Raw genomic sequence first — 15,096 nt, forward strand, 5'->3', positions numbered from 1 at the left:
GCTAGTGTAAGAGCTGCAGCACTGAATCTCACCCAGAGGTCTTGCCTTTGAAGAACAACTTGTACTCTTAAATGTGTAAAAATATTCAGTAATATGTTTTGTTCTGCATAATAAAATTCTCCTTTTTCCCTCCAACAGAATGTACATTACTTGGGTGCTGATATAAATGATTCACAGCTACAAGGTGCACATGAAAACATTAAGGCTGCAGGCTTGATGGATAAAATTGAGTTACTTAAAGCATCTGTCATAGGTAATATTTGAAAATATTTGAGAATGACAAAGCATATGTTAAAGACTCTAACCAGAGTTCTAGAACTATACAGAAAGTATAGTTAATGCTGAGAGTCAAAGAATACTAAAACCTTGACTCTTTTCATACATGATTGGGTTGACACTTTCCTTTATTTTTTTCAGAGTAGCAGCCGTGTTAGTCTGTATTCGCAAAAAGAAAAGGAGTACTTGTGGCACCTTAGAGACTAACAAATTTATTAGAGCATAAGCTTTCGTGAGCTACAGCTCACTTCATCGGATGCATCCGATGAAGTGAGCTGTAGCTCACGAAAGCTTATGCTCTAATAAATTTGTTAGTCTCTAAGGTGCCACAAGTACTCCTTTTCTTTTTACTTTCCTTTATGTTCATGACCTGCTGTTTTTCTGTTCTCTTCCCCTTATGTTTTGACAAGAAACCTAACAAAAGGATATTGTATATATTCATTTCCAGGGTTTGGCCAATCACTACCGTTACTCTTTTTATCTTATGTGAAATTCCCAGTCAAAAAAAGTAATTATTTAGGTAAAAGTTCTAATTAACTATCATAATACAAAGATAAATCCCTGTGATCTGTAGCTTGTAAATCAAATTTTTCTGCAATGATAACTTAAGCCAATTGATGAATCATTATCTTTTGCAGTGGATTAATTTAATGACCCTGGCCTTTTCATGGAAAATGCTATCGGTTTGTTCTCAATTTATGGGCTGATTTTTAGAAGATAATTGCTTTATGATTTGATACTTAATCTGGACAAGTTCTCCAAATCTGGACCTGAATTACCCACATATGAGAACTCATTTCAGCAGTTAGCAAAAGATCTTCTTCTCTATTTGACACCTTACCTTGTATTCAGATGAAGGAGAATGTATAGTACTCTTTCCCTTGTAATACCTGTTTCTTACCTGATTGGACTTGGCTTGGCTTAGGATACTTAAAATTAGTTTTCCACCAAATGCATCCGATGAAGTGAGCTGTAGCTCACGAAAGCTTATGCTCTAATAAATTTGTTAGTCTAAGGTGCCACAAGTACTCCTTTTCTTTTTAAAATTAGAAGTATTCTGAACTCAGACCATTCCCTTGTTGAGGAAGTAATTGATCCCTTGTAGTTGTATCTTAGTCATTGGTCAGAGTATATTAATTCCACAGTTTTTCAAAAGAATGCATAGCTGGCTATTTCGCTCATAGACAAAACAATTTACCATACATCTTGGTCCAAGAATGTTCTGGGAAACAGCTATTCTCAGGAGACTAGCCTTTTCATATAGCTTCAGTAAAAGAAAATAATCACTTAGAACTGGCATAGAAAATTCAGGTCTTTGGAGCAGCAATTCAAAGAAAGCAGTTCAAAATCAAAATTAAATTGGTTACAGTCAGGCCTGCCTGTAACCAGATTCTATATGAAAGATCTAATGTGTCACTTCCTTCAATTTAACATGTGCATTTGAGCAAATTATTCTTGTAAGTAAAGTGCCTGCAAGATTAACCACATAACTCCCACTTTAAAACTCATTTGCAAACAGTTATTTACCTTGCGGAGCAGAACTAGTTTGTAAAAATGGAATTTTAGTGTTTTGTGTTCATTGACTGCAAGACATCCTGATTAGATGTTGTTTTTACTTGCAAATTAACACAGTTTTTCTGGCTGCCAGCTTTGCAGACTGAAGCTGGGTCTATTCTTTCTATCAGTAATAAACATTCTGCAAGCTAAATCATGCCCTCATTTATACCATTGCCTTTAGTGGAATATGGGACTGAAGCTACGCAAATGGCACTGGTTTCTTTCTAGTAATGAAAGAGGATAGATAAGATGTCCGTGGCGTTTCTTGTGTTCTAGGTTTCTTAAGTCTTTTAGCAGATACCATAGGTGTCCCCTGTCACACATCTCTTGAGTGCCTCCTGTGTGGTGTTGGTGGATGAAATGTTTTATAACAGGGATTCTCAAACTGGGGGTTGGGACCCCTGAGGGGGTCATGAGGTTATTACATGGGGGGGGTCACAAGCTGTCAGCCTCCACCCCAAACCCCGCTTTGACTCCAGCATTTATAATAGTTTTAAATATAAAAAAAATAAATTTATGGGCGGGGGGGTCACACTCAGAGGCTTGCTGTGTGAAAGGGATCACCAATACAAAAGTTTGAGAACCGGTGTTTTAGAACAATGCCGTAAGCTTTGAAGTGTGTAAGACCCTCAGGTGCTTACAGTACATTCTTCCAGATTCATAGCAAACTCAACAGGTTTTAGCCTTAGTGAAGGAGGTGATCCTATGACTACACTATGGATCTTATAGCAGCACAGCATTACTATTACAGCGGCATTGCTATAAGGTTTCCCATGTAGCCTCTCCTTGCCAGCAGGATAGCCTCTCTTTGCCAGCAGGGGACATAGATGTCCACTCCAGCACTTTTGTTAGTGAAACTTATGTCAGTCACAGGGGTATTTTTTCACACCCTTGACTGACAAAAGTTTTAACAAGAAAAGTGGTAGTGTAGACAAAGCCTAAGGCTTGTAAACCTGCTCCTTGATGGTCAATTTATATATTCATTGTACTATTATCCTGCGGCTTATCCCCCAGTTTGGATGCCCAATTTTGGGAAAACAGTTCTCCAGTCTAGTTCTTCTTAACCACTTCTGTAGAGAGTTGTCACTGCTAGTTTATCTGCAGAGGTTGGGGGATCTATGCTGTCAGATGCAAAGCAGAGAAAAGTTTATCTAGTTACTGTAATTCTTTGTGGAGACTGACAACATAAATTGTATACTCCCTTTGCACCATGTCTACCTTTCAAGGTGTGTCCATGTGAATTCTGTTGGAGCTGAGAGGGACTGTGGTAGAGTTGAGTTCATGGCGCCTTATGAGGCAGCATATACATTGCCCCAGTACCTATGGCTTTTAGGAAGGTTCTGAACCCTGTGCTGAGGCTATGTACTCCACAAGAGTGAGAATCTTTGCTGTCAACATGCTTGAACTATGGCTGCTACTCAGTAACTTCTTTCTTAAGTTTAGCCAAATTTAAGACTCCGACTTCTGTTTTGCAGCATTGCCATTACCTTCGGAAAGTGTTGACGTTGTGATTTCGGACATTCCATTTGGGAAAAAGTTCAAGATAACAAAAGACACAAAGCTTCTACCAAATATTCTTCGAGAAATGGAAAGGTATATATAATCTTTGAAACACTTTAGGGTATTTTTTAAACTATACTTGTTTGTAATCTTGAGCATAAAAAGCTCTACTTTAAATGAACCCTCAATTCTGTGGTCTGGACCCAGAAAAGCTAATAATTAAATATGCGTATGTTGCATACAATTATTCCTCACAAATCCACTTCTCCAGAGCATCACCTTGAGGTGTTGCATGTCTTGCCTTGCAATCTGTGGAAGCTTTGGCATCAGTAAGAGCGGTCAAAGCATGTATGTTGTATGTTACGTCCTCAAGGCATTCGTGAACTGAGGGGTTACTCTTTCCACAAGTCAGTGTGGTGACAGAACCTTCACCCTTCCTATTGTTTTCAGGTAGAGGTTATTTTGAAAGCTGGCTGAGTTTGCAGAGGTGGTCTGAGAAGCATACAGCTGTCAAAGTTCAGACACTCATACCAGATGATTCTAAATGGTTTGTTTTTGTTGATACTAGAGGAGTTTTAAGATGCATTTGCAACAGTAGAGTAGTAAAGACCTCTTTACCTTTCATCATAAATTTTGACAGGTTTCCATGCCCCCTTTCTGGTTTATGTCCCACGCACTAGTCTCATTTTTAGAGGTGTACACTGTTGGCTTGGTGACCATTTTAACATTTCTTTTATAGGGAACACTAGGACTGCTTTTGTTTTGTTTTTTTTCCCCCCACATTTAGAGCCATTTTAAAAGTTAGGAAAACTGAATTTTTTAAAGAAGAAATTAAGCTTTTTATACATTTTAAATAGTTTAGAAAATAAAGGAATGAAGTGTTAAGGCATAAATATGATAACCCCTTTTTAGAGATTTTTTTAATGCATTTTTTAAATAAAGACATTTAAATGTTAACAGAACATGTTTTTGCAGAGAAAAGGAAGGGGAAGGTAAATGACAAAGTGGGAGACACAGATATTTCTTCTGTTCCTGTTTTAAAACTTTCTCTGCAGCCTCTCACTTTTTCTCTTTTTTTCTGTAATAGGCTGAAAGGCTTTTGCTTTTCTCAGCTGTTCTACTGCCTCTCTCATTTTCTTGTTTAACCCCTCCCCTTTATTTTCTCTAAAACCGCATGTTTTGTTACTAATATTTGTACGCATTTTTTTAAATAAAGGCATTACTTTCATCTCTAAAAAGGCCTGTTATCATATTTGTCATAATACTTTATTCCTCTGTTTACTAAACTTTAATTAAAATATATAAAAAGCCTTCTGAAAAAACTTTCCTCTGACCTTGAAAATGGCTCTAAATGTGGGGGGGGAACCAACAAAAAACCACACAAGCAGTCCTAATGGTCCCCATAAAAATAAATTTTCAAAATGACCACCGTGCCAAAAATATACATCTCCAAAAATGAGACTGGTGGGCAGGGCATAAACCAAAAAAGGGGAGTGTAGAAACTTCTCAGTTTCTATGGTGAAGAAAGGTAGAGGTTTTTATTAGTCAGTTGTATTTGTGATCCATTGCCCTATTTATTGGTAGCCCTAATTTTGGGAAAGAGAGGGAATTTACTTTAAGTCTCACTACAGTTGGAAGTGTAACTAGACTATGGAATATAGTAATACACTTTTAATGGAGTTTTGTTATATTAGATCATGGGTTCTTAAAGTTTTGCAATCGGAACAAGTTTCAGGGGGTTGTGACCACCCTCCCTTATGTTATGGCTGTGTGGGAGGGGTCCTGGTACAGAAAAGGTTGAGCTATTGTATTTGATTATCCTTTCTGTCAGACCAGACAGGTATTGATGTAATATCTGTTGTTTCTTTTTCAACTATCTACTCTTTTCTCTTGTTGGCCTTGCTTAGAGTTCTGATCTTGCTTTCTCTCTTGGTGGATCTTCTTGGGCAAAGATATTTCCTTGAATATGGGAACAAAAAAAAAATTGCTGGAGAAGTTTCACCAAGAGACTCAGAGACCCTTTTATTTGATCTGCTGATTGTGAGCAGTCTCCAGATGGGGGCAGTTCCCCTCTGGGGTTCAAGCATTCCAGTGGCTCTTGTAACATTAGTTCCCAACAGGTAATTTATATAACTTGATTTTAAACTGTGTAATTTGATGTCACCTTTCCTCAGATTAAAAAACTTTAGGAATCAATAGAACAAACTGAGGACAATAATTTAGATCTCACTAAGACCATGATTACACTTCCGGTGTCATGAATCATACACATGTAGCTACACAATGCAGTGAAAAGCAGTCTGCGTCCACACTCACTCTGGTGTGGAGCTACACACAGCAGCAAAAGGCTACAGCAGCTCCCACTGCCAGAACCTTTCCCTGCAGCGAGGAAAGGCTCCAGCAGCTGGAAGCCTGCGGGACGCTACACTGCTAAAAATAGCAGAGTGGACGTGGGAGGCACTGCTTGGGCATGTAGAGAGCCCGTGTAGGGTAGATATAGATTCATAGATACTAAGGTCAGAAGGGACCATTCTGATCATCTAGTCTGACCTCCTGCACAGTGCAGGCCACAGAATCTCACCCACCCACTCCTATGAAAAACCTCACCCACGTCTGAGCTATTGAAGTCCTTAAATCATGGTTTAAAGACTTCAAGGAGCAGAGAAGCCTCCCTCAAGTCAACCATGCCCCATGCTACATTCTAGGGTTCAGTTATGGAGCCTTCCCTAACCAGCCCTCCATACGATTTTGGAAACCTGATGTGGTCCTCAAGCCAAAAAGTTTCCCCACCCCTGGTCCAAAGCCTCCAACTTCCATCAGTTAGGTCTGGAAAAGGTGTCTGAGTGAGATCATCCTTTCAGTTTCAGAAGAAATGTCAGCAGTACATCTGTACTCACCTTTATCTATAGCAAATACTTTTCATTTCCGCAAGTCAGAAGTATTGCTGAGGCAAGAATGGTCCAGCTTCTCCATTTAGGGAAAAATTTACAGTGAAGCTACAACAGTTTGCAAAAGGTTTTACTGATTTATTATGAAACAAGAAACCTAAGCATGTACTTAAGCATTTCACTGAATTAGGGCCATAGTATCTAACATCCCAGTGTCTCTGGGATCCTTGAAGATACTGACTTATTCTTTGCAAAGGAAGGTCATAGCTCTGATTTTGATTGTGGGTGCCTAGATACTAGAGTAATAGGGGCATGAGGAGTCCATAGATCTAATGCACAGCCTAGCAACCATGCACAACTAACTGTGTTGTTTTTTTTAAACTGTCAGAGTGCTTCATGTTGGAGGGACAGTTGTATTACTGGTGAGTCAAGATCTCCACAAGCACATGGGTGGCTGTATTAGCAATTGTATTGAAAATGACACATCTTTGAATGCCACCAGTGACAACAAGAATGGAGCTGCTGTGGTGAAAGACTTGAATCCCAAAGAGAAAAATCGGAGTCCACGGAGTATTTCCTCTTCAATTAAAGGTGTAGAGACTGAACACTTCAACAATAAAACTACATGCTTTGGGTCTTTGGCAGCAGTAGAATCCTATGGAGTTAGCCTTGGGAAAACAGATGCTTTCATATACAAATATAGGAAGATATTTGCTGCTGCAATGCAGTAGCATTCTGAAAGTGAACATGAATCTTATTTGAAAGCATGGTCCTAATTTGGGGCCATATAGTGCCACTGGTAACCAAGTGTATTTCAGCAGTTTTACAGCATTCCTTCCCCCCCGCCCCATTTAATGGTTTCTTTGCTAAAGAATTCAGTAGTCACAAGATGGCAGAGACAGTCCTCTAACATTATTAAGTTGGCCACAATAAAATACTGAAATGAGGCCAAATCCTGAGATCCTTACTCAAGCAAAGCATCCATTTACTTAAAAAGTAAAAACTGAGCAAAGGCCTCATGGTTTGGTCCACACTCTTCTAGGAGTGATTTGCATAGGATTTAACTTGCTGCCACTGCAGTGGAACTGTATAGGTTTGCTTTCCTAAACATTTACCTAGTCAGAATAGGAAACAGATGCACTCTTTGTATATTGATCAGTAATATAATTTAGTTTCCCCAATTAGCACTGGAATTTGATAGGTTATTGTACTAAGATAAGGCAAAGTATTATCAGAACTCCTGTTCAGTTAGGAGCCTGAACGTGCAAGTTTGCAACACTCACTTACGAAATCACACTGTATTTATAATAATTTTATAAATACAGTTAGCAAAGTCACAAACACTCTAAACCCTGCAAGGCAGGTAGAGAGAGTACAGAATGTGCTGAGCATCCAGATACTTACACCATCCCTTGCAAAACAACCTGCAGTGTTAGTTATCTTCCCCATCAGTCATCATCTTGGCCTCTCTCAAGGCATATGAGATGGCATACAACTTTTATAATGTTACACTTTTATGCCACCATGCGCAACGCAATACTCAGGAAGGGTTTCAGGCCCTTTTCCTTAGTTGTAGTTCCTTACCCTAATGTTGGGATGCCCTTCTCCCATAGATTATTAATCCTTTTAACTCAGTTTTATTAGCATATAATTCAGTCAGTTACCATGGCATTCTTGTTGTCAGACAGCTGTTGATGTCCCTAGCTTAAAATATCTCAAGATGCTATAAACTAGCATCTCGTGGTTACTTGTCAACAGTTTAGTTTTTACAGCATTTTATTGTTTAAAATCATTATCTAGGGTTACTTTTGGTTAATTACTTATGTTTAAGCCTTTTTGGACCTTATGCCTTAATTTAGCCAAACTATTATCTTACCGGTCTTGTAGGCTCTTTGCATTATTGCCTTAATTTACACCTAAGCCACACCTAGTAAATATCTATACCTGTAGGCTTCAGCACTAAGGGGGATTGGAAGTCTTTACTGAAGTGTTTCTTATTAATCGATTTTTTTGGTAGCAATTATTTAAACAAAAATGTGATGTAAAACCAATTTCTGTTTTACTTTAGGTATATACAACCATTTAATGTTAGAATAAATCTAAATATCTAGTGTTCTGTTGGTATGAGATCAGCGCAGTGCTACTCATGTTCTTTTGAGTAGCTATTGCAGTTTTTTTTATTGACATTAAACAGCTCACAGTTTAATTTATTGCTCCCAATCTGGAGTTAGATGGTATCACTCACTTTTTAGCTGTTAAGGGTTAGGTCTGAGCACTTGGTTATAGCTCAGCACTCCAGTCTTAGGGGTTTTCTCTCACCACTGAACGTTTTGGGGTTATTGCTCAGCATTGTGGGGTTCAAGGTTCTCTCCCTGGTTGTGTAGGCAGTTACAGGTCAGTGCTGAGTGTTCAACCATTATTGGTTTGGGTTATTGCTCACTGAAAAGGGGCTGGGCATGGGGTTACCACTCACCATTCAGTGGTTAGAGGTTGCAGGATAAGGTTGAGCATTCTGCTGTTATCAGTGCTGGACTGTCACTCAGTGCTCAGCATTAGGGGCTGAGGGTTGATGTTTACTGCTCAGCCAGTAGGTCAGGTATTGTAGTTCTTACAACTACAATACCCACCTGCTGAAGTGAAGAAACAGATTGACAGAGCAAGAAGAGTACCCAGAAGTCACCTACTACAGGACAGGCCCAACAAAGAAAATAACAGAATGCCACTAGCCTTCACCTTCAGCCCCCAACTAAAACCTCTCCAACGCATCATCAAGGATCTACAACCAATCCTGAAGGACGACCCATCACTCTCACAGATCTTGGGAGACAGGCCAGTCCTTGCTTACAGACAGCCCCCCAACCTGAAGCAAATACCAGCAACCACACAACAGAACCACTAACCCAGGAACCTATCCTTGCAACAAAGCCTGTTGCCAACTGTGTCCACATATCTATTCAGGGGACACCATCATAGGGCCTAATCACATCAGCCACATTATCAGAGGCTCGTTCACTTGCACATCTACCAATGTGATATGTGCCAGCAATGCCCCTCTGCCATGTACATTGGCCAAACTGGAGAGACTCTACGTAAAAGAATAAATGGGCACAAATAAGATGTCAAGAATTATAACATTCAAAAACCAGTCGGAGAACACTTCAATCTCTTCGGTCACTTGATTACAGACCTAAAAGTGGCAATTCTTCAACAAAAAAACTTCAGAAACAGACTCCAACGAGAGACTGCTGAATTGGAATTAATTTGCAAACTGGATACAATTAACTTAGGCTTGAATAGAGACTGGGAGTGGATGTGTCATTACACAAAGTAAAACTATTTCCCCATGTTTAATTCCCCTCCCCCGCTGTTCCTCAGAAGTTCTTGTCAACTGCTGGAAATGGCCTACCTTGATTATCACTACAAAAGGTCCTGTTCCCCCCGCCCCCCTGCTGGTAATAGCTCACCTTACCTGATCACTCTCATTATGGTATGTATGGTAACACCCATTGTTTCATGTTCTGTGTATATAAATCTCCCCACTGTATTTTCCACTGAATGCATCCGATGAGGTGAGTTGTAGCTCACGAAAGCTTATGCTCAAATAAATTTGTTAGTCTCTAAGATGCCACAAGTCCTCCTTTTTTTAGTAGGAGGACAGGCAGGGAGAGTGCGTTAGCCAAAATGTTAGAGAAGGAAGAAAGAAAATAAACACAACACATGTGGACATTTCCCAGGATCCAGCTCTCCAGCAGGGAAGACATTACTACGTGTCCTGTTGCACAACAGTCCTTATCATAGAGAAGTTATCTTTCTATACAGCTACAGCTAATCAGGGGCCTTTTCTTAGAAACCCAGACTATAACAGGGTTAGCTGCCTCCTAAGCACCCCTTTGTGGCCTGGGGTGGGTCTGCAGAGCCCAGCCTCATTTTCTCTTTCTGCTCCAGGCCCTTTAAAAGTAAGATAATCAAAGCATTCCCTGGCTGGAGTCCATTTTAACAAAACCTTCACCTCCGTTCCAAGCTGAGCACAGCCCCTCATCCCTGAGTGTCTGCTTTTCCTTCAGAGTTCAAACACTTCTCCTTCCTTGAGTCAAGGGTCCCCAGTCCTCATTCCCAGAGTCGGGTTCATTTATCCTCTCCTTGTACTTCGAGCCTCCCTTCCCTGAGATGGGTTTGTTCCTTTTTTCCCCTACAGGAGCCATTCTTGCGCCTTGCAGTACACACCTGCAGCTACTTCCTTACCCCAGCTACAGCTTCTCAGCTATCTGGCCTGCCTGACCCTTCTAGCCCCACTTAGCTGAAGTTAGGCTCCTTTCCCCAAGAATTACCCCAGGAACCTGTTCCTCATCTCCCAAGTTCTGGCCTGAGTTAATCTCATGGCCTCCTTGATTCTTATTCATCCTCCCAACCTGAGGAGGAAAGCTAAACTTGTTTCATGTGAAGCTCAATTTTTCTAGCTATGGACCTCATCCTACATGTGGTAACAGCACTTGTATGTATAAGAATCTGCAAGGATGAACCTTCCAGTAGTATAAAAGCAATGCTGTCGGACAAGACCAGTTCCAGTCATCTTCCCGGATAAAAATGTTTAACCTTGTCTTAGCAAAAAATACTTCGTATAATTACACCATTTTTAGCCAACTTTTTTAATTCAAAGAATATTTAAATTAAAAGCCACAGATTGGCTGCACATTAAATATAGGGCAATTACTGTTTGAAAGGTATCAACATGAGAGATCTTTGGTTATGGCTTAAATATGAAGTAAGTTCAATAAGAAAGGTATTTTATAAGAAATTTATTAATAATGTGGAGCTTCCCTGGAAGTTGTTATTGGGGAAAAGAATTATTAATAAAATCCAATCTCTTCACTTTAATTTCAAGTGTTACTTTCCACATTATTATCCTAATTCATAAGGATTTTTGGTTGTTTGTTTACATACTACCATGAAATAAGTGATTTTTATGTCCTTACATAGTATTTGTAAGCCTTGCCAGTGGGATAAGGCTACTGAACTAAAAAGGTAAACAGGGTGAGGTAGTGAAGTAGTTGTCTACTCCATAAAGCCTCTGTTGCACACACCACATACTAGAAAATGGCTATAGGGAAAAATCCTGTGCTTGTTTCCCCATCTGTAGTGTGGGGATGACAAATACTCGTTCCTTTGAATTTGTGAAGAGCCTTGCTTAGGAGCTAATCAAGCAATTCTGATGATGTTAACACACCACTCCAGGTCTCATACAGATGCCCTGAAAGGCTATTTGTCATGGTGCAGTTAGAAGCTTCAAATACTAATTAATATTACTGGAAAACTTGTTTGTAGTGCAGACTTTCTGTTAAGTGATTCCAAAAAGCTCTCATCTATAGACAGAAATCTGTTCTTTAGTCTACTGGCCCAGTAAAGGGTTTGGCCCTGGTCATGCAAACACTGCACAGTGCTCTATCCACACATGCAATTGCTGGGTGTTTCTGGACCCAGGACTGTCCCCAGACCCTGGGAAACATGCAGCGAACAGCCTTAAAGCCAGATGTTCATATGGTATCGTTACCAGGGAACTGCTGCGGCGACACTCCAGGGAGCGACTCTGTTCCTCTAGCTGGAGCCTGCAAAACCCCAAATAACCTGAAACCACCGCTGGAAAGAACCAGGATGTCATAAGGTACAGCAAGGTGGGGACTACAACTCCCGTGATGCGATGGGGGGAAGGAAACAGCAACTTTCATGATGCAGTGCGCCTCGCCGCTCTAACTGCCATGAGATATCGGGCCCTGCGCGGCGCCGCACCTTAATCTGTTCTTCTCATGTATCCCTCACAGTGCAATAAGCAGCATCAGGGAGGCGCCGCCTGCTCTTCCGACCTTGGTCAATAGCGGCACCCCCAAGTCGCAGCCTCACACATCGACTCCAATTCCCTATCTAGTGACCGGAAGTGAAGTTAACCCTGGTAGCTGCTCTAATAAGGTCCCACTGGGAACAGTGACCGGAAGTTGCTGGGAAGAGCTCTAATAGTGTCCCACTGGGAACAGTGACCGGAAGTTGCTGGGAAGAGCTCTAATAGTGTCCCACTGGGAACAGTGACCGGAAGTTGCTGGGAAGAGCTCTAATAGTGTCCCACTGGGAACAGTGACCGGAAGTTGCTGGGAAGAGCTCTAATAGTGTCCCACTGTGAACAGTGACCGGAAGTTGCCCGGCAAGAGCTCTAATAGTGTCCCAGTGGGAACAAAGATTGGAAGTTTGTTTGCCTCGGTAATTGCTCAACTTGCCCTGGTTCTGCGACTGGGGGAATTGGTGGAGACGAGGATGGAAGCGGGCGGAGATGGATGGGATTAAGAATGGGGGCTCCTGGCGAGAACTGACAGTGGATTGGAGGGCAGGAGGCCCGGCGCATTGGGTGCCTGGGGTTTTCGGCAGCAAGCTGGAGCCACAACTCCCCTGGTGCACTGGGCAGAGCAGGGACACTACAGACATCTCTCGTGGAGCCGCAACGGCTGACGGGAGATGGAGGCAGTGGACATTACACTACATCTCCCACAATGCACTGCTTAGCTCCGTTTGTAGCGGGGGAAAATGGCGCTTCCTAGCGGAGCCATACAACAGGCATCGATGTCAAGTGATACGCACGCATGTAGTGTGTACCACACACACACAGATACACGTGTGTGGCCTGCACCATGTACATACGCACAATAGAACGATTTGCACCTGTGTATAGTGTGCATCATAACCCCAAGAGAGAGAGGCACACGTGTGTAGCATGCAACACACACTATCAAGCTATGCATACATATAGGATGCACCACACACGATACAGCGATATACACATGTGCATAGCATGCAACACACACACACAGAGTACAGAGCTATGCATGCTCATATAGCATGGACCAGATGCACGCTCTGAGGAATATAGCCATTGTGGGATGTCATGTCTGTGGACAGCGAGATTGATGGCTCAGACTGTGTAGATGACTGTGGTGGCAGGTTTTGAAGGTAAATGTTTAAGTCTACATTCCTTAGGGACTGAGTGCACAAAAGGCCATGTGCTAATACTGTTAAACTGGGAGGCTGTTTCATTCTGAACCAGCTAGAGTTTTTTTTCATAGTTAATTTTTAGAGCCCAGGGCCCGGTTTGTTGTATTCATCAAACTTGGAGGTTATGCTGCAAATCGGAGTGTTGTGAAAGGAGGAAAGGAACAGAGTACCTCCAAATGCTGTGGGTTAGCTGTTGTGCTGCAGTATTTCTGAAGACTCATGGCTTCTTGTTTTACAAATAGTGGAAGAGTGTACAAAGTCCAGTTACCATTGAAGTTTATGTTTATGCTGAACTGCATAGTTCCTAATGAAATGTCTGCTTTGATTTACTGACAAAAAAACTTCATTAAGGCAGAGTTACTGTTGCCTGGAGGTAGCTTGTCCCTTTCCAGAATGTCAAGCCCAACAAAATTCAAACCTCTGAAAATTAGGAAATACAGAGTTAATGCACATGAAAAGGCAATCTTAACTCTTCCTCCCTTGAGCTGGCAATAGCCACTGGGAATTATCTGCATGCACTCCAACTGCATTCACAGTGTTACGTGTAGCTGTACTGAATGGTGCAGGCATTAGATGACACAGCTTGGTAGAGGTTTGACTGTGATATCAGGATATATGGGGATTAGTTAGAATGTGAGATCTGGGTCTGAGGTGCCCGTCTTCACCCACACACATTTGATAAAAGGAAAGAAGAGTATACATATGTTGAAGGATCCAGTATGCATAACTTCAGCAGTGAGTTGTGTAGCTTGAGTCAATACCAGGACACATGGGTGTTCTTACTATAAGGGTTGTCAGTAATGAGGTGGGGTATGACAGCATGATGTGTGTTTAACGAAGAATAAGTGCAAGTATCACTTTAGATGGAATCCTGTGAGTAAGGGTGAAAGGGGTGTAAAATTTAACAAGTGTGAAGTTCCTCTTGGGGAGTAGGTTCAATGTCTGCATTTAGAACATGGATACTTAGCTCCTGTTCAGTACAGCTCAACTACAACTAAGTCATGCCTCAGCAAAGAGAAGATATTTCACTTTGGGCAACAGGTACCATATGCTCTATTCTGAGGGCATATCTACACTACAAAATTAGGGTGCTAGGATGAGGGTGAGGGGAAGGAGTAGGGGTAGAGTTAGAGGTAGGTTAGGGTTTGGGTCAGAGTTAGGGTTACAGTTGGGTTTGGTTTAGGGGTTACGGTCAGCATTGGGGTTGGGATAGGATTAGTGGGTTAGAATTAGGGTCAGGGTCAGGGGTTAGGTTTAGGGGAGGGGAGGATGAGGGGATTAGGGTTTGGGGTTAGGGTCAGGGAAAGGGTGAGGGTCGGGGTTAGGGTGAGGGTTTAGAGCGAGGGTGAGGGTTTAGGGTTAGGCTTTAGGATTAGGGTGAGGTTAGGGTTTAGGGTCGGGGTTTAGGGTTGGAGTAAGGGTTTGGGGTTAGGGTTAGGGGCAGGATGAGGGGTCAGGGTTAGTGTTTAGGGTTAGGGGTTGAGGTTGGGGTTTAGGGTTAGGGTTTAGAGTTGGGGTTAGGGTTAGGGTTCGGGTTTAGAGTCAGGGTCAGGGTCAGGGTTTAGGGGTTAGGGTTAGGGTTAGGGTTTAGGGTTAGGGTTAGGGTTAGGGTTAGGGTTTGGGTTTAGGGTTAGGGTTAGGGTTAGGGTTAGGGTTTAGGGTTAGGGTTAGGGTTAGGGTTAGGGTTAGGGTTAGGGTTAGGGTTAGGGTTAGGGTTTTAGGGTTTTAGGGTTAGGGTTAGGGTTAGGGTTGGGTTAGGGTTAGGATTTAGGGTTACAGTTAGGGTTAGGGTTAGGGTTTAGGGTTAGGGTCAGGGTCAGGGTCAGGGTCAGGGCGGGTCCGG

General features: G+C 41.9%; 1 protein-coding gene across 4 annotated transcripts in view; it reads left to right on the forward strand.

Annotated features, from left to right (window-relative positions):
• THUMPD2 (THUMP domain containing 2) overlaps window positions 1–8,427 on the forward strand; it is a 50,174-nt gene extending 41,747 nt beyond the window's left edge. For all 4 annotated transcript variants that reach the window (XM_038394904.2, XM_038394900.2, XM_038394899.2 and 1 more), the window contains 3 exons: window positions 139–253; window positions 3,309–3,426; window positions 6,610–8,427. In XM_038394904.2, the coding sequence (XP_038250832.1) occupies window positions 139–253; window positions 3,309–3,426; window positions 6,610–6,952 (576 nt within the window). In that variant the 3' untranslated portion in view covers window positions 6,953–8,427. The remainder of the gene's footprint in view (window positions 1–138; window positions 254–3,308; window positions 3,427–6,609) is intronic.
• The last annotated feature ends 6,669 nt before the right edge of the window (window positions 8,428–15,096 follow it).

The sequence above is a fragment of the Dermochelys coriacea genome, chromosome 3, assembly GCF_009764565.3.
Source record: "Dermochelys coriacea isolate rDerCor1 chromosome 3, rDerCor1.pri.v4, whole genome shotgun sequence".
Lineage (NCBI taxonomy): Eukaryota > Metazoa > Chordata > Testudines > Dermochelyidae > Dermochelys > Dermochelys coriacea.